We start from the raw sequence: 26970 nt of genomic DNA on the forward strand, positions 1-26970 counted from the left end.
TCATTAGCTTCTTAACTAAGCTAACCAAGCACATGGTGGTCACACATGACAAAGAATGCAAACTTTACAGAATTCAGGAAAGGTTTTTCTGGTTTTTTTTTTTTTTAAGATTTTATTTATTCATGAGAGAAGGGGGGGCAGAGGGAGAAGCAGGCTCCCCGTGAAGCAGGGAGCCCAGTGTGGGACTCAATCCCTGGACCCCGGGATCACAACCTGAGCCAAAGGCAGATCCCTAACCAACTGAGCCACCAGGCACCCCAGAATTCAGGAAAGTTTTAAACAATCAAATAGCAACAATAACAAATGCAGGGAAGGAGAAATCTGATATCCAGGGCTGCCACATTATGTTATTTAAAATGTCCAGTTTCCAATAACAACAAAGAAACAGAATAAAAAAGTCAACCACACATACAAAGAAACAAGATAACGTGGCTTATACACAGGAAGAAAAAAGTAGTCAATAGAAACTGTCCTTGAGAGAGCACAGACATTGGACTTACCAGACAAAGATTTTAAATCCGCTATTTAAAATATGTTCAATGAAATAAAGTGTGAGAACCTCATCTCACCAAATAAAGAATTTTTAAAAAGAAAGAGACATCACAAAGAAGAAATGACAGAAATCCTGGATTTGAAAAGTACAAGAACTAAAATTTAAAATTTTATTACAGGTACTTATCTGCATATTTGAGCTGGAAGAAAGAATGAACAAAATTGAAAAGCAGACTAACTGAGATCTGGTCTCATAAAGGAAAAAAAGAATGAAGAAAAATGGATTTATGAGGGGGTACAGTTAAGATAGCAAAATAGTAGAGGGACCCTGAGCTGTCTCATCCCTCAACCACAGCTAGATCAGCATCCAACTACTGTGAACAACTAGGAATATGATCTGAGGATTAAGAAAACATCCACACAGTTGGAAGGAGAGAATGTGGCAGATGCGAGATTTGGAGCTGTGAATTGAGGGAGAGGTAAGTCCTCCAGCCTCGAAGGGGAGGGAATCCTTGTCACATAGCAAAGTCAGGGAGAGGGAGACAGCAAGAGAGAGCACAGTGGGTAGGGATTGCACAATAAGCCACGGTGAGGAGATACCCTGGCATGCACTGGGAGAGATCACTCCCCTTTCCAGCCTACATTTGAAAGAAGATATTTTGCCTCTCAAAGGACAAAAGGCCAGCTAGGGGCCACTGAGCAGTAAACAGCAGGGACGAAGGTGTGCACAGAGGGCAGAAAACTTCTTAGCAGCTTTTCACTGAGCCACAATAGGCTTAAACCTCTGTGCACCAAGAAGGCTTCTTTTCTGGGACAGAACTGAGCCGAGAGCAGAGACATGGGCTGACTGCTGATAACTTGGCTGCTTCTTTTGCTATCCGACATAGTAGATTCAAGCCTCTGTGCTACTGCTTTTCCGGGATAGAATGGAGTTGGGGACTGAGTTGTGCACAGATGGCTCATAACCTGCTTGCAGCTTTTTCGCTGAGTGTTAACAATAAACTCTAACCTCTGTGTGCAAACTGTGCAACTCCTTTTCTGGGACAGGATGGTGCTGGGCGTACGGCAAGCCTCTCCTCTGGGGAAGGGGAGTGGGTCCTCACCTTGCCAGACCCTTTAAAATTTGGAATTTTTAATCCCAACAACCAGCCAGAGATAAAATACAGTAGATCTGTGGCACCGGACACACCAATGGCCCAGGAACAGATAGGTTAAGGGCAGAGAAGAGACAAAAGCCTGGGACACAGAAGATTGTTTGCTTTTCTGTGAGGACCTCCTGAACAGCAGTGGCCAGGAGTTCCCCTCCCCAGAGACAAGAGAGTGGGGTGACACTATGTTCTTCCTCCTCCACCATCCCTCCCTCCCACTGCCCACCAGCAAAGGACTTCAGAGAGAAACACAGTGCCTCCAGTGGAGGCTGGAGTCCCCTACACTAAACCCCACTCCCCTGCACCTGGCAGGAGCATCTATACAAGGGCAAGTCAGCTCCTGAGCTAGCCCAATCAGCCTCACCCTCAGAAGACCAACACAGGCTCCCCACATGTACCAAGTCCATTGATTAAAGAATGCTCCAAAACATCAGCTTCTGGTGGAAAAATGATGAGGCTTGCTCCAATTTTTTCCCCTTAATTAATTTTAAAAATTTTTAATTTTTTAATTTCTTATTTTTTATTTTTTTATCTTTTTTCTTTTTTCTGCATCTATTTTTGGTATCAGGATTATCGTATTTTTGTTCATTTGTTGATTATTTCCTTCTCTTATTTTTCAAATCAGACTGTTTGTATTTTTTCTCTTTTCCTCTTCTCCTGCTCTTTTTTCTTTCTTTCCTTCTTATTCTTTGGAACCAGGCTACCGTTTTTTGTTTGTTTGTTTGCATTTCTATTCCTTTTCCTTTTCTCTTGTCTTAGATCTTTTTTTTCTTTTCTCTTTTCCAGGCTTATCTTAACAAACAGAGCACACTGGTTAAAGATCCAAACACTCCCCACTACCAGTGAGGAGGAACTCTGTACGGAACAACCACTGGGAAAGAGCAGCCGAAATTGCAACAGCAGACTGTGTACACCAGAAACACTTCCTGCAGTTTTTGTTGTTGTTATTGTTGTTGTTTTTGTTGTTATTGTTTTTTCTTTCTTCCTTTCTTTTCTGGACAATACGAGACAGAAAAATTCACCCCAAAAGAAAAAAACAGAAGGTAGTAACTCACTGCCAGGAATTTAATCAATACAGATATAAGCAAGATGTCTGAACTAGAATTTAAAGTAATGACTATAAAGATACTACCTGGACTTTAAAAAAGCATAGATGACACCAGAGAATCCCTTACTGTAGAGATAAAAGAGCTAAAATCAATCTAGTCAGACCAAAATAAAATATGTTATGACCAAGATGCAGTCCCAAGTGGAGGTCATAAAAAAGGATGAATGAATCAGAAGTGTGAATCAGTGATATAGAAGATAAAATGATTGAAAATAAGAAAGCTGAAAAGAAGAGGTAAAGAAAACTATTATATCATGAAGGTAGGCTTAGGGAACTCAGCGATGCCATAAAGAGAAATGGCATCCATATTATAGGAACCAAGAAGATGAGGAGTGGGGGGAAAAGGAGTAGAAGGTTTATTTGAACAATTATAGCTGAGAATTTCCCTAATCTGGGGAAGGAAACAGGCATTCAAGTCAGGAGGCAGAGAGAACCCCCCTCAAAATCAATAAAAATAGGTCAACACGTCAACATATTATAGTGAAGCTTGCAAATTACAAAGATAAAGAGAAAATCCTGAAAACAGCTCAGGACAAGAGGTCCTTAATCTACAAGGGTAGAAACATAAGGCTGGCAGGAGACCTGTCCGCAGAGACCTGGCAGATTAGAAAGGACTGGCATGATATATTCAATGTGCTAAACAGGAAAAATATGCAGCCAAAAATACTTTATCAAGCAAGGCTGTCAATCAGAATACAAGGAGAGATAAAGAGTTTCCAGGACAAACAAAAACTAAAGGAATTCATGAACACTAACCTTACCCCTGTACGAAATTAATGGGGATCCCGTGATTAGAAAGAAAGCCCAAAGTAATGAAGACCAGAAAGGAAGAGAGACAATCTACAAAAACAACAGCTTTACAGCTAATACAATGGCACTAATATCATATCGTTCAATGATTACTCTGAATGTAAATGGACTAAATGCTCTATCAAAAGACATAGAATATCAGAATGGATAAAAAAAATAAGACCCATTGATATGCTGCTTATAAGAGACTCATTTTAGACCCAAAGAAACCTCCAGATTTAAAGGGTGGGGGTGGAGAACAATTTATCATTCTAATGGACATGAAAAGAAATCTGAAGTGGCCATCCTTATATCAGACAAACTAGATTTTAAACCAAAGACTGTAATAAGAGATTAAAAAAAAAAGGACACTACATCATAATAAAAGCATTGATCCAAAAAGAAGTTCTAACAATTGCAAATATTTATGCCCCTAACGTGGGAGCAGCCAAATATATAAACCAATTAATAACAAAATTAAAGAAAATCATTGATAATAATATAATAATAGTAGGGGACATTAACATACCACCATAGCAACTGACAGGTCATCTAAGCAGAGAATTGTCAAAGAAACAAGGGCTTTGAATGACACACTGGACCAGATGGACTTAACAGATATATTCAGAGCATTTCACCCTAAAGCAACAGAATATATTCTTCTCAATACATGAAATATTCTCCAGAATAGATAACACACTGGATCACAAACCAGGTTTCAGCTGGTACAAAAAGACTGAGATCATACCATGCATATTTTCAGACAACAATGCTCTGAAATTTGAAATCAACCAGAAGAAGAAATTTGGAAGGACCACAAATACATAGAGGTGAAAGAACATCCTACTAAAGAATGAATGGGTCAACCAAGAAATTAAAGAAGAATTTTAAAAATACATGGCAACAAATGAAAATGAAAACACAACTGTTCAAAACCTTTGGGATGCAGCAAAGTGGTCCTAAAAGGGAAGTATATAACAATACAGGCCTTCCTCAAGAAACAAGAAAAGTCACAAATATATGACTTAACCTTACATCTAAAAGAGCTGGAAAAAGAACAGCAAATAAAGTCTAGATCCAGCAGGGGAAGAGAAAGAATAAAGATTAGAGCAGAAATCAATGAAATAGAAACCAAAAGAACAGTAGAACAGATCAATGAAAGTAGAAGCTGGTTCTTTGAAAGAATTAATAAGATTGATAAACCCCTGGCCACACTTATCAAACACAGAAGAAAAAAGACCCAAATAAATAAAATCATCAATGAAAGAGGAGAGATCACAACCAACAGCAAAGAAATACAAACAATTTTAAGAACATAACAAACTCAACACCCAAAGAACAAATAATCCAATCAAGAAATGAGCAGCAGACATGAACAGACATTTCTCCTAGGAAGACATACAAATGGCCAACAGACACATGAAAAAATGTTCAATATCACTCAGCATCAAGGAAATACAAATCAAAATCACAATGAAATACCACCTCACACCAGTCAATGGCTAAAATTAACGAGTCTGGAAACAACAGATGTTGGTAAGGATGTGCAGAAAGGGGAACTGAACCCTCTTACACTGTTGGTGGCAATGCAAGCTGGTGCAGTCACTCTGGAAAACAGTATGGAGGTTCCTCAAAAAGTCAGTCTAAACTGGATACTGTAACAGCTAGGGTAAATGAGAAAGAAGAATGAATTAGTTACCTAGAAGATAAGCTGACAGAAAGGAAGGAAGTCAAAGAGGATAGGGATAAACAACTAGAAGTGCATCAGATGTAGAGAGATCGATGATGCCATGAAACATTCCAAAGTCAGAATTATTGAGATCCCTGAGGGGGTAGAGAAAGAGAGAGGACTAGAAGGTATACTTGAGCAAATCATAGCTGAGAACTTCCCTAATCTGAGGAAGGAAACAAGCATTTGTGTCCAAGAGGCAGAGAGGACCCCTCCCAAGATCAATAAAAATAGACCAACACTGGTATATGGTAGTAAAACTTGCTAATGTTAGAGTCAAGGCAGCTATCCTGAGAGCAGCTAGGGGAAGAGATTTCTTACCTATGAAGGGAGGAACCTCAGAATAACGTCAGACCTGTCCACAGAGACCTGGCAAGCCAGAAGGGGCTGGAAAGGCATATTCAGGGGACTAAATGAGAAGAACATGCAGCCAAGAATACTTTATCCAGCAGGGCTGTCATTCAGAATGGATGGAGATACAAAGAGCTTCCAGGACAGGCAGAAACTGAAAGAATATGTGACCACCAAGCCAGCCCTGCAAGAAATAATAAAGTGGGATTCTATAAAAGAAAAAAGACCCTAAGAGTAACATAGACCAGAAATTTACAGAGACAATCTATAAAAACAGGGGCTTTACAGGCAATGTAATGGCACTAAATTCATATCTTTCAGTAGTTACTCTCAATGTAAACAGCCTAAATGCTCCCATGAAACAGCACAGGTTTGCAGATTGGATACAAAGACAGGACCCATCCATATGCAGTCTACAAGAGACTTATTTAGAACCTAAAGACACCCCAGATTGAAAGTGAGGGGATGAAGAATGATTTATCATTCCAACAGACCTCAAAAGAAAGTTGGAATAGCAATCCTCATATCAGACAAATAAGATTTTAAACCAAAGACTGTAAGAAGAGATGTAGAGGGACACTACATCATACTTAAAGGGTTTATCCAACAAGAAAATCTAACAATTGGAAATTTCTATTCCCCCAACATGGGAGCAGCCAACTACATAAGCCAGATGTTAAGCAAAATAAAGAATCACATTAATAATAATACATTAATAGTGGGAGATCTTAACACTCCACTCTCAGCAATGGACAGATCATCTAAGCAGAAGACCAACAAAGAAACAAGAACTTTGAATGACACATTGGACCATATGGACTTTGTAGATATATATAGAACATTCCACCCTAAAACAACAGAATACTCATTCTTCTCGATGCACACAGAACTTTCTCCAGAATAGACCACATACTGGGTCACAGAACAAGTCTCAACCAATACCAAAACATTGAGATTATTCCCTGCATGTTATCAGACCACAATGCCTTGAAACTGGAACTCAATCACAAGAAAAAATTTGGAAGGAAATCAAACACTTGGAAGTTAAAGAGCATCCAACGAAAGAATGATTGGGTCAACCAGGAAATTAAAGAAGAACTTAAACAATTCATGGAAACTAATGAGAATGAAAGCATATCAGTCCAAAACCTATGGGATACTGCAAAGGTGGTCCTTTCAGCATTGTGGCAGAATACAAAATCAAAATCACAATGAGATACCACTTTACACCAGTTAGAGTGGCGAAAATTAACAAGGCAGGAAACAAGTGTTGGCAAGGATGTGGATTAAAGGGAACCCTCTTACACTGTTGGTGGGAATGCAAGTTGGTACAGCCACTCTGGAAAATAGTATGGAGTTTCCTCAAAAAGTTAAAAATAGAGCTACCTTACGACACAGCAATTGCACTACTAGGTATTTACCCCAATGATACAGATGTAGTGAAAAGAAGGGGCACATGCACGCCAATATTCATAGCAGCAAGGTCCACAATAGCCAAATGCTGGAAGGAGCCGAGATGCCCTTCAACAGAAGAACGGATAAAAAAGATGTGGTTCATATATACAATGGAATATTACTCAGCCATCAGAAAGGATGAATACCCACTATTTGCATCAACATGGATAGATTATGCTAAGTGAAATAAGTCAAGCAGAGAAAGACAATTATCATATGGTTTCACTCATATGTGGAATATATGGAATAGCATGGAGAACATTAGGAGAAAGAAGAGAAAACTGAAGGGGGAGAAATCAGAAAGGGAGACGAACCATGAGAGACTATGGACTCCGGGAAACAAACTGAGGGTTTCAGAGTGGAGAGGGGTGGGAGGATGGGGTAGCCAGGTGATGGGTATTGAAGAGGGCATGTGTTGTGATGGGCATTGGGTGTTATATGCAACTAATGAATCACTGAACACTACATCAAAAACTAATGATGTACTATACAGTGACTAACTGAACATAATTTAAAAAATGAAAAAAAAATATTTGCAGCTGAACTCTTGTGCGGGCTTCTTCAGTCTAAAAAAAGCTGATGTGAGTGGTCCCTGGCTGCCTTGGTGGGAAGAACATGCAACTTTTGATCTTGGGGTTGTGAGTTCAAGCCCCACCTTGGGTGTAGAGATTACTTAAAAATAAAATCTTAGGAAAAAAATTAAGAGTGGAAATAAATCAAAGAAGAGAAAAATAATAGAGATAATCAACAACCAAAAGAGCAACAAAACTGACAAACCTTTAGCTAGAGCAAGAAAAGGAGGGACATTACCACAGACCTTACTGAATTTAAAAAGATTATAACATATAGGCAAACGTCATTTTATTGCACTTCACTTTATTGCGTTTTGCAGACACTGAATATTTTACAAATTGAAGGTTTGTGGTAACCTGCACCCAGCAAGTCTATCAGTGCCATTTTTCCAACACTATTTGCTCACTTCATGCCTCTGACATATTATTGTAATTCACACAATATTTCAAGTGTTTAAATTATTATTATATTTGTTATGGTAATCTGTGACCAGTGGTCATGACTCACTGAAAGCTCAATTGATGGTTGACGATTTTTAGCAATATTTTTTTAAAAGATTGTATTTATTTATCTGACAGAGATAGAGACAGCCAGCGAGAGAGGGAACACAAGCAGGGGGAGTGGGAGAGGAAGAAGCAGGTTCATAGCAGAGGAGCCTGATGTGGGGCTCGATCTCACAACACCGGGATCACGCCCTGAGCCGAAGGCAGACGCTTAACAGCTGTGCCACCCAGGCGCCCCTTTAGCAATATTTTTTAAATTAAAGTATGTACACTTTTTTTTTTTTAGATATAATGCTATTGCACACTTAATAGACTACAGTGTAAACATAACTTTTACATCCACTGGAAACCAAAAAATTCATTTAACTCAATTTATAGTGATATTTGCTTTATTGCAGTTGTCTGAAACTAAACCCACAATATCTCTGAGGTATGCCTGGAATGCTATGAAAAAATATTTGATAACCTAGATAGAGTGGACAAATTCCTAGAAAGATACAAACTACTGAAATTGAAGAAGAAATAAAAATTTTGAATATATCTATTTGACTAAAGAGATTGAATTATTTACCATAAGATAAATAAGTACTAGGGATATAATGTACAATATGAAGCTATAGCTAACATTGCTGTATGATATATACAAAAATTGTTAAGAGAGTAAATTCTAAGAGTTCTCATCACAGGAGGAAATTTTTCTTCCTTTATTCTTTTCTACTTTATTTTGTTTTTATTGTATCTACATGAGAAAATAAATTTTAGCTGAACCTACTGTGGTAATCATCTCACAATACACATAAATTAAACTATCATTCTGTATGCCTTAAACAAACTGAGGGCTTTAGTGGGGAGGGGGGTGGGGGAATGGGGTAGACTGGTGATGGGCAGTAAGGAGGGCACGTATTGCATGGTGCACTGGGTGTTATACACAACTAATGAATCATCGAACTTTACATCAGAAACCAGGGATGTACTGTATGGTGACTAACATAATATAATAAAAAAATTATTATAAAAAATAAAAAACTCATACTGCAATGTGTCAATTATTTCTCAATAAAACAGTGGGAGAAAGCTTTAAAAAAAAAAGAAAAAACCCTTCCCTCACACCATATATAAAAATAATGGATCACAGACCTAAATGGAAGATCTAAAATTATAAAACACTAGAAGAAAGCAGAGGTACATATCTTCATGACCTTGGATTAAGCAATGGTTTGTTAAAAATAACTCTAAAATCACAAGGAACAAAAGAAACAGATCTATTGGACTTTATCAAAATGAAAACTTTTGTACTTTAAAGGACACCAACAAGAAAGCAAAAAGAAAATCCGCAGAGTAAAAGAAAATGTTTACTAATCATATATTGGATGAGGGACTAGTATCCAGACTATATGAAGAACTTTATAATTTGACAACAACAAAAAGACAAGCCAGTTTAAAGATGGGTAAAGTGTTTTAATAGACATTTCTCCAGAGAAGATATGCAAATGGCCATAAGAACATGAAAAAATCCTCAACAACATTAGCCATTAGCCATCTCATTAACATAATGAGATACTACTTCACACCCTGGAGAAAGGATATAATCAAAAAGGTAGACAATAACAAGTGTTGGTGAGGATGTGGAGAAATTGGAACCTCACCCAATGCTGTTGGGAATGTAAAATTGAAGATGCTATGAAAAACAATCTATCAGTACCTCAAAAAGTTAAGCAGAATCAGAAAATAACCTAGCAATTCCACTCATAGGTATACATCCAAGAGAACTGAAAACATATGTCCACACAAAAACTCATACACAAATGTTCATAGCAGCATCATTCATAATAACCAAAAAGTGGGAAAAAAACAAAATGTCCACCAATTAATAGATAAACAAATTACGGTATAGCTTAGAAAATGGAATATTATTCAGCCATAAAAAGTAATGAAGTAGTAAAACTCCTGCAACATGGATGAATATTGAAATCATTATGCTAAGATACAAAAAATTGAATAATTATTTGTATAATACAAATAACTGAATAATTATTTGTATAATTTGAATAATTCCATTTATATGGGATGTCCATAATAGGCAAGTCCATACAGGCAGAAAGTGGAATTATTGGAGGGAGGTGAAGTGTGGGGCATGAGGGGAAATGGTGACTGCTAATAAGTGTGGGGTTATTTGAGGGTGAGGAAAATGTCCTGGAATTCAATAGTGGCAATGGTTACACAACTTTGTGAATACACAAAAGAACATTGAATTATACACATTCAAAGGATGAAATCCATGGTATTTGAATTCTATATCTCAATAAAAAAATCTAAGCCATCCTCTCTCTCTCCTTATTTAACCTGCTCCCTTTCTCTCTTCCTCCTCCTTCCTCTCCCTCACCTCTCTCTCTCTCTCTCTCTCTCGATTTCATTTCTTCAGTGTCATGGGTAATATGGTAATTTTAGCCATGGTAAGATGAATAAGGAAAACAGGAACTTTACTCTAATTAATTCTTAAAAGCCAAGACCTATTTGTTGTATTTATTGTCACACCAAAATAATCACATGGATATTTACATTCATTTAAGATGAATACTTGATAAAAACTAGGAAGGAGCTATCTAGGGATTTAAATGTTTCTATTATCAGGTTTACACAAACTTCATGTAACAATTGCTGTGTGTGTGTGTGTGTGTGTGTGTGTGTGTGTGTGTGTGTCTATCCTTCCAACCCTGGTGAGTGCCACATTTCCCTTAGGTCTACTTTGAGGCCATAGGAAGAAGAAGCCTTTCTTTGAGGCAGCAGAGTCCTGAGAAGACCTTCAAAACTAGATCATCTCAGCCCTCCTGACAGGGTAGCCATGTGACTTAATTGAAGGCTTAGTTCCTCATCTGTCACTCACAGGCACTCACAGCATGATGCTATGAAACACTGAAACCCTTTGATGAACCCCCCTCCCCAAGATGCAAATATACTGTCGCTCCACAGTTACAACACTCATTTCAAGCTAATGCATTAGTATCCTTGCTAAAATGTAACATTTCACAATACCAGTCTAAGTTTATGGTTTGATAACACGTGGGCTAGAAGACAACCTGGTCAAATCCTCTCAGCCATAAGAGAACAGATCCATCCTATGGGCCGGTGAGCATCTGAGCTTACTTGGAATAACATTTCTGAACCACCTGACCAGCAAGAAGAGTGCTGCTGACCTACCTCTTGGGACACCATCATCCAGTTGCCAGGCTGGGGACTATGGCTCACCATGGGCCAACTGTTTCTGTTTTTTATTGGAATTTCTACAAGGGTCATTTGCTTCCTTGTATTTGCTCAATTTTTTCCATCTGGATGAAATCTTTAATCTCATCACCAACCTTTGGAATCATATTCTTTCATCAAAGTCCATGACAAATGCTGCCTCCTCCAAGAGGCATTTCCTTGTTTTTCAATTGGATGTGATCTCTTCCAACTCTTCCTCTTCCTGTTCCTCCGCTTCTCCTTCTTCCTCCTCCTCCTATTCCACTTCCTTCCCCCCCTCCTATTTCTAGCTCTCTTTAATTTTGACAGCAATAGCAGTTCATCTGTCCCTTGATCATGGAAGTGGTTATATTTGGCTGTATAACTTGGTACCCTTGCCCTGCCTCTGCAACAAACTGAGAGCTCTGAAGATCTGTGTCTTAATTAGTCATGTAGTTCTCAGTGCATCTCATGTGAATCAGTATAGACCTCCCCTCTACAATGGGAGAGCAATGAGAGCAGTGACATAGTTTTTATGTTCACTACACTATACCCAGTCCCTATACCACCACTTGCATTTGTTGTACAAATGCATGAATGGATAACCGAATTAATAAATGAATGATGTAACTGAAATGAATTACTTACCAGAAATCAGAGTACCTGGGAAATACATTAGGAAGCTTTGGAGATGTCTGTCCAGCTCACAATGACCCCCTTCCTCTAAGAATTATACCTCCAGTGCCTCCAGTATAAAACATGTGGCCTCTGTCCTGGTCATAATTTCTAGGCTAGAAAAGGAAGCTAACCCAATCTGGGCCGATCAGACTCTTCACCAGGGAACCCAGGATTCAAAATAACTTTTTCTGTGTGTTGTCGAAAGTGAGATTCTACAAATCAGGAAAGTAACAAGATCATCTGTGTTCTGCCGTAAACAGAAAAAAGATAAGGAAATGGTGCATGGAGAAGCACGAGGCGATGAAAAGAGAATGGAGAGTGTTTGGGAATCAGAAGCATGCCCTTTGTCTGGATGCTTTTCTTTTTTCTGAGTCTGCCCCCTGCCCGGACCCATTATCCCTTGCAGTCTGCCAGTGAGCCCAGTATCCTTCAATAATATTTATATTGCTTAAGACTAATCAAGGAAGTTGCTTTATTGGTAGTTGAAAATACTTAAACAAAGACAATAAAATTGTTCAACAATAGGACACCAACGGACAGTGAGAACGCTAGCAATTTCAAAACAATAATCAGGGAAATAATTACAGAAAAGCCTCCAAAACTGAAATCTAATCAAACATATTGTGAGAGAACTTAGGGGCACACTCTGAACTAATTATCAAAGAAGGAGACCTAGAAAACTGCTGAGCAAGGTTATAAATTATAAGGCCAAAGGCAACATTTTAAAGCAGCTCATTGATTCCTATAGTTTCCTAATCAATTATCCACGATTCTAAAATCCTAAAGTTCAGAAAAAGCAAAAATTTTTATGTTTTATGTGAAAATTCAATAGAAACTGACTTGAACTAAAATGAGGCAATTTATGGTCTTAATTTATCCCACCTTGTATAAATATTCATGTTTCATTGCAGAAATAATGCTTAGATGACAAGGTGCGGGCCCTGAACCTCTTGGGGGTGTTACATTATATACAATTTAGTATGTACACTGAATTGTCTTTGTAAAATACAAAAATATCAGAATTTGAAACATATCTGGTAGCAAGAATTTCCTATAGGGACTATGGACCCATGTGTAACAACTGAGCAGACTAGAGTTAATTCTAGCATATGTTGTGAGATAAAGATCCTTGCACATTGGATAATTATCTCTTTGCCAGATGCACATAAATTGTAAGCAGGGCCCTTTTCTTTCTTCACTATTTAGCACCTCTTGCACCTTTGGGTCCCTCAAAGTTCTCCTGTCTCTCACTTAAAGTCTGTGGCAGTAGCCAGCTCTGTGCAGATGTGCTCTCCTACAGATGTACCCTGACCGAATCTATCCCTGAACCCACGCACCTACTTCCCATCTGTAGCCTTTCTGCTGCTTGACCTTCATGAATGTACCAGCTGTATACATGTGCAAGTTAGCATTCCACAGTGAGGCACTTGAACCAACAGCTAATGGAGACAATGGGTAAATGCACCCTCTCCCATGCAACCCCATGGACAGACCTAAGACATAGTCTATACTTCTTCTCAGACAATCCTATGGGATGGAGCCACCAGTGGCCCACATCAGTGGCCATATGATGATGCAGTCTTGCTTTGGCCTGCTCTCTTCACTATTCTGCTTCCATGTTTCCACAGTGTAGTGGTTATCACATTCACCTGACACTACTCTGCCTCCCTATCCTTCACTTCTCTTTCGTGGAATCATACTTCCCAATGAAAAACCTACACACAAGCCTTTGCCCAGGCTTTGCTCTCTAGAGAACCTAGGCTGAGTCAGCCACATCTAAAATTCTCATAATTAAGTTGAAATCTATAAGAATCAATAAGAAGTTTGTTCATGCATTCTATAACCCTATATCTTGTATCTATTAATGTGTAGGGCATTTATACAAGGCACTGAGGAGAGAAAAGTTTAGCAGACATGGACCATACCCTTGAGTCTAGCTGGGCTAAGAGAGATATTAGGGCACAGAGACTCAAACAAATGATTAGAATAACATGTGAGTTCTCGATCTAAGTTGCTTGGAGCTCCAGGAGAAGGTGTCTAACCGTGCCAACTGCTGGCAAAGTCATGGAATAGTTGAAGCTCCCAGGCTGTGGGAGCATGAAGTGTTATGGTGCAGCAATTTCTTTCAAAGCTAAAGATACACTCACCATGTGAACCAGCAGTCTCACACTTAGGTAATTAACCAATAGAAGTGAAAACTTCCGTTCACACAAAACCATGCACATGAATGTTTGGAGTAGCTCTACTCACAATCTCCAAAAACTGGAAACAATCCAAATGTCCTTCAGTGGGTGAATGGATAAACAAAATGTATCCACACCATGGAAGACTATTCAGCAACAAAAAGAATGAACTATTGATACACACAGCAACTTGGATGAATTTGAAAGGTTTTATGCTGTGTGAGAAAAGCCAATCCCAAAGGTTGCATAAAGTCGGATTACATGTATTAGACATCCTCTAAAAGACAAAACTATAGGGATAGAGAAAAATCAGGAGCGTTGCTGTGATTGAGGCAGGGGGTAACTACAAAAGGGTAACACTGAAGTTTTTGGGGGCGATGGAACTGTTCTCTATTCCAATTGTACTGGTGGTTATGTAAATTTACATCTTTGTTAAAATTCATAAAATTTTGTACCAAAAGGAGAAGTCAATTTTTCTTTATGGTAACTTAAAAAATAAAATAAGAAAGAAAAAGAGAATGAGAGTTAATGCTGTGTTTAAGTTTAAATGAAGGGATGTGTTACATGATGCTACGTTTTGTTACATGGCATGATCTGATGTTATATGACACCACACTGTAATTATGTGATGTCACATTGTACACAGTGTTATATGACACTTTTATCATATGATATCATGCTGTTTTATATAATGTCACGTGTTTCATGATGTACATTGCAGAATATGACATCACCTCGTGTTATATGACATCATATTGTATTATGCTCAACTTATACAGCACATCACATTCAAAACAGCAATTCACCAAAAATAAATGGTCACATTTACTGACTGAAGCCCTGGGAAGATCTTGCATCAATTTTTCTCTTGTTCCCATCAGCAGAGTTACTGTAACTCTAAGGAAACTGTACTACATTTAAAACATACGCTAACCAAACTTTTCTACTAGTCAATCTAACTCTTCCATCGTGATGAATGCAAATATATGAGTTACGTATTCCAGGATCCCCAGATAAAAGCATTTCTTCACAAACCCTAACTGAAAACAAAAGATTTAAAAGCAAAAAAAGAAGCCCTTTGATCACAGGTGCAGCAACCACACAAAAAGAGATGTAACATCTTAGTAAAAAGTGTTCACTTCTCAGGCTTAAATAGAATATTTTGCAGTAATTAAGATTTTTTAAAGTCCATATAGTTAAAGATGTGACTTTAAATAGCTAAATTCTGGAAGGAGCCGAGATGCCCTTCAACAGATGACTGGATAAAGAAGATGTAGTCCATATATACAATGGAATATTACTCAGCCATCAGAAAGAACGATTACATGACATTTGCAGCAACATGGATGGGACTGGAAGAGATTATGCTAAGTGAAATAAGTCAAGCAGAGAAACACAATTATCATATGGTTTCACTCATTTATGGAACATAAGAAGTAGAAAGATTGGTAGGAGAAGGAAGGGAAGAATGAAGGGGGGGTAAACAGAAGGGGGACTGAACCATGAGAGACTGTGGACTCTGGGAAACAAACTGAGGGCTTCAGAGGGGGGGCGGGTGGGGGATTGGGATAGGCCAGTGATGGGTATTAAGGAGGCCACGTATTGCATGGTGCACTGGGGTGTTATACGCAAACAATGAATCACGGAACATTACATCAAAAACTAAGGATATACTGTATGGTGACTAACATAACATAATAAAAAATTATTATAAAAAATAAATAAAAATAAATAAAATTTTAAAGTACTGTTATTTATACAGTGATCACAGCCAAATGCTAAAAAAATTGCATGCAAACTTCCATATATGTTTTAGTCTTTAAAATGCATGCTATGTTCTTTTGAAGTGTGATCCCAAATGAAATTAGAAACAAAATATTCTGTAAATACCCAAAAGAATTATCTTATGGAACCCCACTGCCCACAAAACACCAGTTTTATTGTATTTGCTTAATTGCCAGTGGTGACCACATCTTAAAGGTTTATAACACTAAAATTACATTATGCCTGCAGTGTAGGCTACCTGGGAAATTGGATTTGAGATTATTGAAGGAAATAAATTATGAGAGGTTCTAAACACATGATATAAAGCTGGACACCCAGTCAAAAGCATGTACATAATGTATTATGTGTAAGACTCTAGCAATGTATCTTTCTACATATGATATAAAGGAGAAGTTAATGTACAATCTAAAGATTTCTGATGGTAGCCTAGATCCAAAGGAGTAATGCCATGGCGTGAATAACTGAAACTTGCTCACGTTATCTATTTTTACAAAGTTAGGAGGCTTTGCTTTGTATAGAAGTTATATCCTTCAAATGTTGCAGGAAATCAAACTTTTATAAGAAGATATTTAATATATCTTAACAGAGCTTCCTTTTGAAGGAAAACCATAAAGCTTTTGGTTATAAAGAAAAAATTCCTTGAAAGGACTTCAAATTTATCTTTCTCATAAATCTGTACATTCATGTGAGGTGCATTTTGGAAGTGGGTCGGGTTTTGTTTTGTTTTAAGTGGTAACACCAATAGAGATAACTGCTAAATCAGTAAGAAAAACCAAAGGAATGTGGAAAATACTGATGAAAAGTGGAAGGATGTGGGAGTTAACAAGATATGTGGCGAGCTCCATCTGCAACACAGGCATGTCTCAGGTGGGGACAGGCCCTGCAACCTTGACACAGGGCTTGAGAAAGTGGAAAGTGAGAGTCATAGCACCAGGAAAGCAAGAGAAGAGAAAACTGTGGGAGATAATGGGCGAAGGGGTTCTGCTCTCTGGGGAAAATAGATGCATCATGGGGGACAGGGGTTTTGTAGATCTCTTGCATTCCTCTGGCCCTTTCAGTCCCTCATCTAATCCTCATGTCAAGTTGCACAGACTGCAAGACTGTGGCCTTGCTGATGGGACCTCCTGTCTCTTCTGGGGGTTCTTCTCAAGCAACAGTTTAAAGATCTGGTTATCAAGTATGAGAGATGATAATATCTACTCTACTTTATATTTCTTCTAATGTTAAATCCTGGAGGGGCTGAACACCCATGTACTGAGACACTAGGGGCTGGAGATGCATCTCTCTCTCTCTCTCTCTCATTCTCTCTCTCTTCCAGAAAACAAAAAGAGAGGTAGTGGATAAAGGTTTCTTTCCATCAAAGGCTGGCCACACTCCACATCAGCCCTTCTCACCAATGCCTAGGAACAAGCTTTGAAATCTTCCCTTACAGATTGTGATAGCAATTGCAAAGCCTATCAACCAAAGGTAACAAAAAATTAGACTCACCAAGATCAAGATGAACACCAGGGACAAATGAATTGAGAAAGAACATGAAGATAACAAATCCCAACACCATCAGGCATTTGGTGAGCAGAATCTTGTCTGATATCCTGTGCTGTGAGAGAGGAAAACACAATTCATTTACTGGGTACTACCTTCTTGTTCCTGCAATGTGTCCATCATACTACGTGACTCGAATCACCACAAATTTCTCCTTAAGATGAAAAATATAACATCTTGAACTTGAAAGAAGATTATAAGGTAATGCATTATAAGGAAGACTGTACAGATTTGGGATTATAGCATTCAAAATATTTATAAAAATAAACATAATAAATTTAAAATATAGCACATGGGGTGCCTGGATGGTTCAGTCCATTAAGGTCTGCCTTCTGCTCAGGGTCCTGGGATCAAGCCCCACGTTGCTGAACAAGGAGTCTGCTTCTCCCTTTCCCTCTGCCCCTTCTCCCCACTCATGCTCACACTCGCTCTCTCTCAAATAAGTGAATAAAATTAAATATATATATATGTGTGTGTGTGTGTGTGTGTGTGTGTGTGTATACACATGACACATTCCTTTTATAAAATATCTGACTAAATAGCTTCTCAATATGATGCAGAAAGTGCTCCCAGTCCCACCATGAGCATTAGGTGAGATGTTGGCAAAATCACTGGAGAAACAACACATAACTTCCAGGGCCCTGGCCATGCATTTCCACAGGTGCTAAATGCTCATATCCTTTTAACTCAACTTTCCTGCTATTACACAAATCCCTGCTCATAGTGGAGCTGAGGTTAACATGTTCTTGTAATAACATGACTCATGCTGAATGTTCTTACTATCTTTTCATGTTCACAGGGACCCTGGAAGGCACTTGGCAGTGCCCTAATCACCAAGATGACATCTGCGGGAGCCTGACAAGTTGTTCAGAGGTGAGAGGAGGTGCCAGAAGGCTCTACAGTATTTTCATTAACCTCAGAGGTGCAGACCTTCTTCCAGTGGGCCTGAGCCACAGGGGAAGATGGGGCAAGGTCCCTACAGGGTGCTGTGCTCCAACAGCCACGGCCGTATGGAGCTGGGAAAGGGAGTGTGGTCCCAGAAAACCTTTGCAGATGGGCACTGAGTTGTCCTGCCCCACCCAACCAGGCCCCTGTGTGAATCACGTGCCATGTCCTTTCTTAAGTGTGGTCCCACCAGCACAGCTGTCTGTCTATGTCTATGTCTACTAGAATTAGATAAAGTACAGATATGGGGATAAATATGGATATAGAGACAGATAGATACTTGCGGGTATGCACATGGTTAGAGATAGAGACAGAGGTAGAGATAGATGGTACAGGTATAGGTATAGACATAGATAGATCTGCGTATAGGTATAGATTTTCTCTCCGGATTTCTCTGGTCATGCAGTTAGAGCTGCTGCCATGAAAACCACAAGCATATTCCTCCATGTTGCACTGGCTCTGGCTGCAACCCCTGGCTGTTCACAGATCATGTGGGCCACCTCCTGAACATCTGTCTTCCCTCCTCACCTACTGCCAAAGCTTGAGGCTCAACTGGCCACAAGCCAACACATCTTCCCCTTCCCACCTCCAAGGAATGCCAGTTTTGCTAGATGAGTCTGTGATGGTGAATTAGGAGGAAAAGGGCATGGCACCCACCTGTTGTGAGGGGAGACACTACAAACCTTCTGCATAACTGTGTTAATCATAGAAAGTGAGTATTACCATGGGCAGTTCCAGAAGTGGAAATGGAGGGAGCAGGCAGGTCAAAGAACATTCCAGCATCACTTGGTTGGTACAAGTGGAGATGATTCAAAGTTTGTGCTTATCTGTTATTTTGGCTATTTTCTCTTCTCGCTATCTGGAGCTATCACAGTTAAGAACTTCTAGATTCAATACAAGTTCCTTGCTTGCCCCTTCCACCTCTCCTCAATCCTCATTCACCAAGTACACAGAGAGGTACGCAATCTTTTCCCTAACTCACAGCCAGCAGTACGTGGTCTAGCAAAGCAGTCAGAGTCTGCCTAAAGCTGGGGCCCAGAAGAGTGTCATAGCCACACCCTTCTTTGCTAACCCTAATCATCTCAAACGGGACAGACACTGGGAAGAGAGACCCAAAGAACACATTGCCCACCAGGACTGCCATGTCTAAATTTCTTTTAGAAAGAGACAAAATATTCTTACCATAATAAGAAAGTGGGCACTCATCGTCCCCTCAGGAAAGAAACTACCTGGATTTGAACATTCACAATGATACAATATCTCCCAGAAGATCTGGAGCAGAGTTCTCTTGACTAGGAGAGGGGCACTTATGCGTGCCCACCAGTGTGAGAGCCATAGGACAGAACGTACACACACACACTCCGTCTCTGTCCCTAACGCTTCTCCATCGCACACAGCATGCCTCACCTGTCTCTGCCCCCACCTCCTCAGCCAACAGTGGGAACCACAAGACTTGCCTTTTAGGATCAAGAAGAGCTGCAAGAGCCAGAGGCACCCGGCAAACTTTCTCTGCAGCTATATTAACCATAGAAAGGGCCACCCCATCTCACAGGAAATATAAAAATCTTAACTTTTCAATTTCTAGACAAAATAAGCCTACCATGTCAGGAAAATGACTTTCCCCATTAACTCCTAGAAATAACTTATGTCTTGTGTACAATGACAGGAATAAAAAGAGAAATCACTTTCAGTTCTAACTCCCTGTGAAGCAAGAGATGAATCAGAAATCCCTTTGAGAAGAAACTACGATACCTTTTTTTGTAGTTCCTGGATATTGGTCTCCCAATTTTTATCTTCCTGTGAGATTTGTCTAAAGGAGAAAAAGGCAGATTCATTATTTTCCTGGTGATATTGAGCGGCGAGATCAGCAGGGCAGCAGTCAGTAAGACGTTTAGCATGGACCTCTGGCCTGGATACCGACCACTCAGTGATACCTAATGTAGCCGCATAATGGGGCACACAGTTGTGGAAGGTGACTGGTGGAGCTGGGTTTATGGACTGGGAAAAATGCTCCATCTATATTTCCAAAGAAAAGTAACATAGGAAGTGAATGGAACATTAATGAGGTGTGTGTAAGCATGTGTACGTGTGAGCATGACCATAGGGAACATCGGAAGAATACTGACCAAAACGTGAACACGGAGAATAAGAGTAAGCTACTTTTGTTTACCTCTTTTCACTTTCTACTTTTCTACACTTTTTTCAAAATGAGGTTATGTTATATTTACAACTAAACTAACCAACAGAAAAAATAGTAAAAGAAATGCCACTTGCTTTGGTGGTGACTTTTACCAATAAGAACAGTGGAGAATTTAGTTTTAATGAGCTCTTGTGTGTCATAAGTATCGAAGGAGGCTGATCACACAGCCAGAACATACCCTACAGGAACGGAGCAGACCTAGGTGAATCCTGAGGACATTTTTTTAAAAGACTATGTAAAAACAAGACCCGCAGAGTGAGCACTTGCCTTAGATCACTCTCATTCTAACCTGCTCCTCAGTGACTGTGTGGCCTTGCAAAGCCACTGCCCTCTCCAGGCCTCAGCTCTGCTATCTGTGATCAACACAGGATGAGCTGATGGAAATTTGGTGAACCTCTGAGCCCACATGTGTCTTCACATTTGTAACCCTGAGATATACTGAGTATATCTTTAACAACCCACAGCAGATGAAGGATGCTGAAACTTGAAGGTCAATAGATCAAATACATTTAGGGAAATTTACTCCTGCATCTTTAATTTACAAAGTTTCTCCTGTTAAGATCTATGCCTATTGTTCAAGCTGGTCCCCAGCCTGCAATTCTGGGCCCTCCTGGTGCCTCAGGACCTGCTTCCCCAGCACCACCTGGTGGAGGTGGGTCCTGGGCTGGGATGGAGCCGAGACAGTGCTTCGCCCTGAGCTGCCTGTCTGGCGAGAGTGAGTCCCCACAGGCTCACCTGTGGCCTTTTCCCCCCACTAACAGAACAGGCTGCAAGACAGACATGCTGGATGGCCCTCAAGGGTCAGCGCTGGTCCTCAGGCTGGGAACACAGGGCTGGTTTCAGCAAACTACAGCATGTGAGATCACATACACTACATTCACAAGGACCCACATCTCCCTTGCCTTGACAGAGTTCTCATCTCCACCCAGTTCCCAGCTCCATGGCAGTAATGCTCCAATGCCCCTAAGGGGTGGACATGCCCCTGCTTTTCCCATCAGCACTCCCAAAGTGAAGACAGATTAGAACTCAGCACCTCAGAGTTGGGAGGAAAAACTCACCACTCCATTGTTAACTTTTGCATTCCAGCTTTGATTAAAAGCAAATGACAGGAACTGAATTGAGAAGGACTTAGGTATTCTTTGAGGTCCCTGAAAATCAACTACTGGGAGAGTATTTTGTTAGATTCATTTGTTATATTGTTTTTGATTCTTGCTATGTAACGTGTTATGTGTGGAAGTATGAGAGGCAATGGTTAAGTGTGGACTCAATCCCTGGTGTCATTCTTTCCTCGCTGTAGAATCCTGGACAAATTGGTCAAATTCTCTGAGCCTCAGTTTTCTCACCCTTAAACTGGGGCTAGAACCAGCACACATTCCAGAAATCCAAGTAGGTTTTAGAAATAATGTGCTACAAGAGACTTACTACACAGTGCGTGGTGCCTAAAACCTGCTCACTGGCATGGAGATAGAGTTACAATTTTAGAGTACCATGAAGTATTCTGAAGACCCATCAGTTTAACTTACTTGAGTGGTACACTCTATGACATTTGGATACCACGGGGGTGGTAGTAAATACGTTGTTGATACAATCCAACCATTCAGCACAACTGGTAAAGATGAGAACCACCACTGTAAACCAAGAGTAGCCTGAGTAGGGCCCTGGCTTGGTACCTGTGGAAGGTGTGCAGCCTTCGGGCCAGCAGGTGCTCCAGTGCCCGCACCTTCCCCAGGAGCAGGCCCCGAACCGCCGTCTCCTCTCGGCTGGCCGGGCTGATGCGCTGTGCAGTCAGGCGCCAGACGTGGATCTCGTGCTTCAGTTCTACAGGAAAGGAAAGCTGAGGCTTGAGTCTCGCACAACCTCAGCCACCAGCAGGCATTCCACCCCTCTCACCACCTTCCAAGACCAGGAAACACATACCTGATGATGCACAGATAACCAAGGGCCAAATCAAAGCAGGGGCTTCTTACCATTCATGTCATTATAATGGAACCAGGAGACAGAACCCATGTTAAAAAATTACCATGGATGCGAAGTAATGTTATTTGGGTGAGGAATAAATTTTTGAATATACATATCTATGCTAGCCCCCAAGAATCTTTTCCCCTCCTAGGAAATTACTTCTTAACAGCCAGAAGTTTGGGTCTCTCTGCCAAAATCCAAACATTGCCTAATTGTTGAAACAGATCTAGACAACACTGGATATACAAGTGTCGTTCTCAGCAGGAGGGCATCTGGTAAGAGGCAGAGGTAGGGAATGCCTCCCTCCTGACCAGGCCTGCAAGCTGAGCTTGCGTCTATGAAAGAACACAGCTGAGAAGGATGTAGACAACCTTATGAAACGCTCAAATTAATAGAATGAGGCAAATTTCACCCATCGATGAATTCAGACATCTTCTGGTATACAAGAGGAGAGAGAAATGAATTGTCAATTCATTGGCTCCTAAAATATCAAAATCTTTTACGAAAATTTACATTTAACCTCTATTTTACAGTTAAGGATACTACATAAATTTCTCTAAATATTCACCAAAAGAATACAAGGAAGCATGGCATTTTCATGAATCACCTCTTAGGTACAGGAATTCCAGATGAAATTAAAAGACAGAACCCTTTGAAGCAGAACTAGAGCACCTGACAACCAGCTCAGAGCAGAGGCAAGGCAGGGTGATTACCCAAATACTGTGAAGCAGCACATACTTGTGGGTTCGATGCCTAGGAAAATACCATCTTTTAAGCCCCCTCTATTTAGTACACAAGTGTTGATCACCTAGTATGTGACAAACCTGCAGCAAATGCTGAAAAAGCAAGTATAAGTTAGGCAGAGACACAGAGTGCAAATAAAGTGTGTCAAGACCCAGAAAAGAAAATTGGTTGAGGACAGGGGCACTCACACCATTTCACTTAACACATGGTTTTCTCCAAAGGCTCAACCTTACAAAGAGGAAAACCTTTAGAACTAAGATATATAATGTGCCTTCATTTAGTACATATTGATACTTTGTAGCTTGCCAAAATAAAAAACAATTAAAAACTTGGGTATAATTCAAAAGTCTCTGCAGAGAAACATACTTCTAATTTCTTTTCAGAGAGCCTCACACCTCATTAAACAACCTATGAAGCTATGATAGCATTAAAAGGAGGAGCAGGAGGAGGAGAAAATTGAATAACATTGTTCAAGTCTTCTGTATTTGTAACACTGAGCACAAAAACACCACACAGGGACAGGAAAGGGGAGACGAGGCCATTGTTACTTCAGTGAAGGTCTACAGTGCCAGTGTTTCAGTGTTTCTGTGTGAACCACACAGAAGATATCATTCAAAGCCCATTAATAAAGTACAGAGACTTTCCAGCTCGTCTTTCAAGGCATGTTGGTGATGATCACCTTTCCAAATGGTTGATCACCTTTAAAGAACTAAACAAGAACATGGTTAGTTTCTGGGGCTAGCCCATCGGGTGCAGGCTGGGAGTCCTCTCCCCATCTGTGTGTGGAAAAGCAGAGCCTGGGAGCCACTGCTGCATCTGTGAAACTGCCCTTTCAGGTCCCCCTGGCTCCTTTCTGCAGGTGTCCTCTCCAGAGACAGTTTCAGCCCCCTCATACATACCCAGAGCCTAGCTGCTTTCTAACGCATCAAATCAAATAGGTGGAGCTATTCTCCCCAGCTAAACCCATGAATTAATGCTTAGGTCGTACGCTTTTGTTCTCCTAATTTTGGAAGGAAATACATCACCAATTAGCAAGGAATTTCGTTGAGAGAGAGATTTTGCCCAGGGAAAGGAAGCTCACTGCCTGCACCCAGAACTCAGTTTACCCAAGTGTATGTGCTCCTCAGTTCGTTCCCAGACTTTCTCCACACCTCTGCCATTTCCCCACCCTGTCTCCTCTGCTAAGCTCTAAGACCATGGTTTCAATGGACTACTTGATATTGCCCTCTGCATCTTGTGCTGCCAGATTCAAAGATAAACATTCCATCTCCCCCCCAACACACAAAACTCTCTCCTCTCACTTTCTTCATTTTTATATGACATCACTAATCTTCCAGGTTCATAAGCTGAAATGTCATTTTGGTCTTATCAGTGCCACTCTCCACTATTTCTGCATTAACATTACTAGTCATATAATAGGTGACAGATACCATGCTAGATGCTAAAGGAGAAAAATTAATAAGTTACAGGATAAGCCTCCAACAAGCTAGAAAGAGTTATAAGCTATATCCTAAGTAAACAGGAGTCGGGGCAGTACTGGGTCACAAAAGGAGTTCAGGATATACTGGTATGGTTCTTACAGGGACCACTTGTTCCTACCCCAGTTCCCAGCTTGACCAAGCCTCATCTCCTCATACTTGCTGATTCTGATTGCTCCTCAGTAACCTCAACTGGAGTCACTTCCTACCAACCCACACATGGTTAGTCATAGATAGATACAGTTTTATAGGTAGATATACAGAGAAGAAATCTATCTATGTTCCTATTTACCTGTCTTCTAGGATGATAAATCTATCAAGGATGATCCATCTAGAAAGATAGATAAATGTAGGTGGACAGACAGATAGATTCCTTCTTTCAAATAACCATTGTTTCCCCAAGGCTTGCAGAATAAAGGCAAAGATCTTCAGGGAAGACAAGATCCTCAAATGGCAAGCACCACTGTGAGCTCTGATCCTGCTGTATCGGCTCTTACCATTGCCACACTGGCCTCTGCCCAGGAGACATCAGATGTCTCATCTCCACCTCTCTGATTACCTCCAGCCCCTATCTTCCTGAGCTTCTCAACCAACCTCCTATAGCATTACTTGGGGTTACTGTATATGTGGTACAAACAGGCGAAGACATTACCATGTGGGATATGCTCTCTCACAGGAGGTGGTGGCTGCCAGAAAGCTTAGAGGAGGGTCACCCAGCTCAAAGTGATGAATCTCAAGGGAAGATCCCAGGCCAGGAGTTGAGAAATGGAATTTTACTATTTTGTTTTTGTGTTTATTTTGTTTGTTTTGATTTTTTTATTATATTCAGTTTGTCAACATATAGTACATCATTAGTTTTTGATGTCGTGCTCAACAATTCATTAGTTGCGTATAATACCCAGTGCTCATCACAACACGTACCCTCCTTAATACACATCACCCAGGTACGCCATCCCTCCAAGCCCCTTCCTGCTTTTTTTTTTTTTAAGATTTTTTTTATTTCTTTATTTGACAGAGACAGCCAGTGAGAGAGGGAACACAAGCAGGGGGAGTGGGAGAGGAAGAAGCAGGCTTCCAGCAGAAGAGCCTGACGTGGGGCTCGATCCCAGAACTCTGGGATCACGCCCTGAGCAGAAGGCAGACGCTTAACGACTGCGCCACCCAGGCGCCCCCAAGCCCCTTCCTTCTGTAACCCTCAGTTTGTTTCCCAGAGGCCAGAGTCTCTCATGGTTTGTCTCACTCTCTGACTTCCTCCCATCCAATCTTCCTTTCCTTCCCCTGTGGTCCTACATGCTATTCCTTATATTCCACATATGAGTGAAACCATATGATAATAGTCTTTCTCTGCTTGACTTATTTCATTTAGCATAATCCCCTCCAGTTCTATTCATGTTGATGCAAATGTTGGGTATTCATCCTTTTTGATGGCTGAGTGATACTCCATTGCATAAATGAACAACATGTTCTTTATCCATTCATCTGTTGAAGGACATCTCGGCTACTTCAATAGGTTGACTATTGTGGACATTGCTCTTTTGAACATTGGGGTGCATATGCCCCTTCTTTTCACTATATCTGTATCTTTGGGGTAAATACCTAGTAGTGCAATAGCAGGGTCGTAGGGTACTATTATAAGATTCTTATAGTTTGTGTTAAGTAGTACAATATCACTTGAAGTTAGTGGTATAACTATCACTAAACTCACAAAATGCGAATATAGCCAAAAATGTAACAGCAAAAAAAAAAAAAAAAGGTAAAATGGAATATTTTTTAAGTATTTAATTAATTCAAAAGAAGGCATAAAGTGAGGGAAAGGGGGATAAAGAAGAGAAGGCACAAATAGAAAACAACATGACGATACACTTAAATTTAACCATATCATTAATCATGTTAAATATAAATAATCTAAACATACCAAATAAAGGACAGAGATTATCAGGTTGGATAAAAAAAACAAGACCCAAATGTTAGCTACTTGCAAGAAATGCACTTTAAATATAAAGACAGAGTGATATGCAATATCTATAAAGAACTTACAAAACTCAACACCCAAAGAACAAATAATCCAGTCAAGAAATGGGCAGAAGAC

The 26970-nt window shown here is 40.1% G+C and overlaps 1 protein-coding gene across 5 annotated transcripts in view; it reads right to left on the minus strand.

Moving 5' to 3' along the window:
• OCA2 (OCA2 melanosomal transmembrane protein) overlaps positions 1-26970 on the minus strand; it is a 467353-nt gene that overhangs the window by 252225 nt on the left and 188158 nt on the right. For all 5 annotated transcript variants that reach the window (XM_087856735.1, XM_045795323.2, XM_045795325.2 and 2 more), the window contains exons 16-18: positions 22371-22518; positions 20253-20310; positions 17502-17610 (exon numbers count right to left, since the gene is read on the minus strand). In XM_087856735.1, coding sequence (XP_087712861.1) covers positions 17502-17610; positions 20253-20310; positions 22371-22518 — 315 coding nt within the window. The remainder of the gene's footprint in view (positions 1-17501; positions 17611-20252; positions 20311-22370; positions 22519-26970) is intronic.

Source organism: Ursus americanus, chromosome 28 (assembly GCF_024610735.1).
Source record: "Ursus americanus isolate L20-20 chromosome 28, mUrsAme1.1.p, whole genome shotgun sequence".
Taxonomy (NCBI): Eukaryota; Metazoa; Chordata; class Mammalia; order Carnivora; family Ursidae; genus Ursus; species Ursus americanus.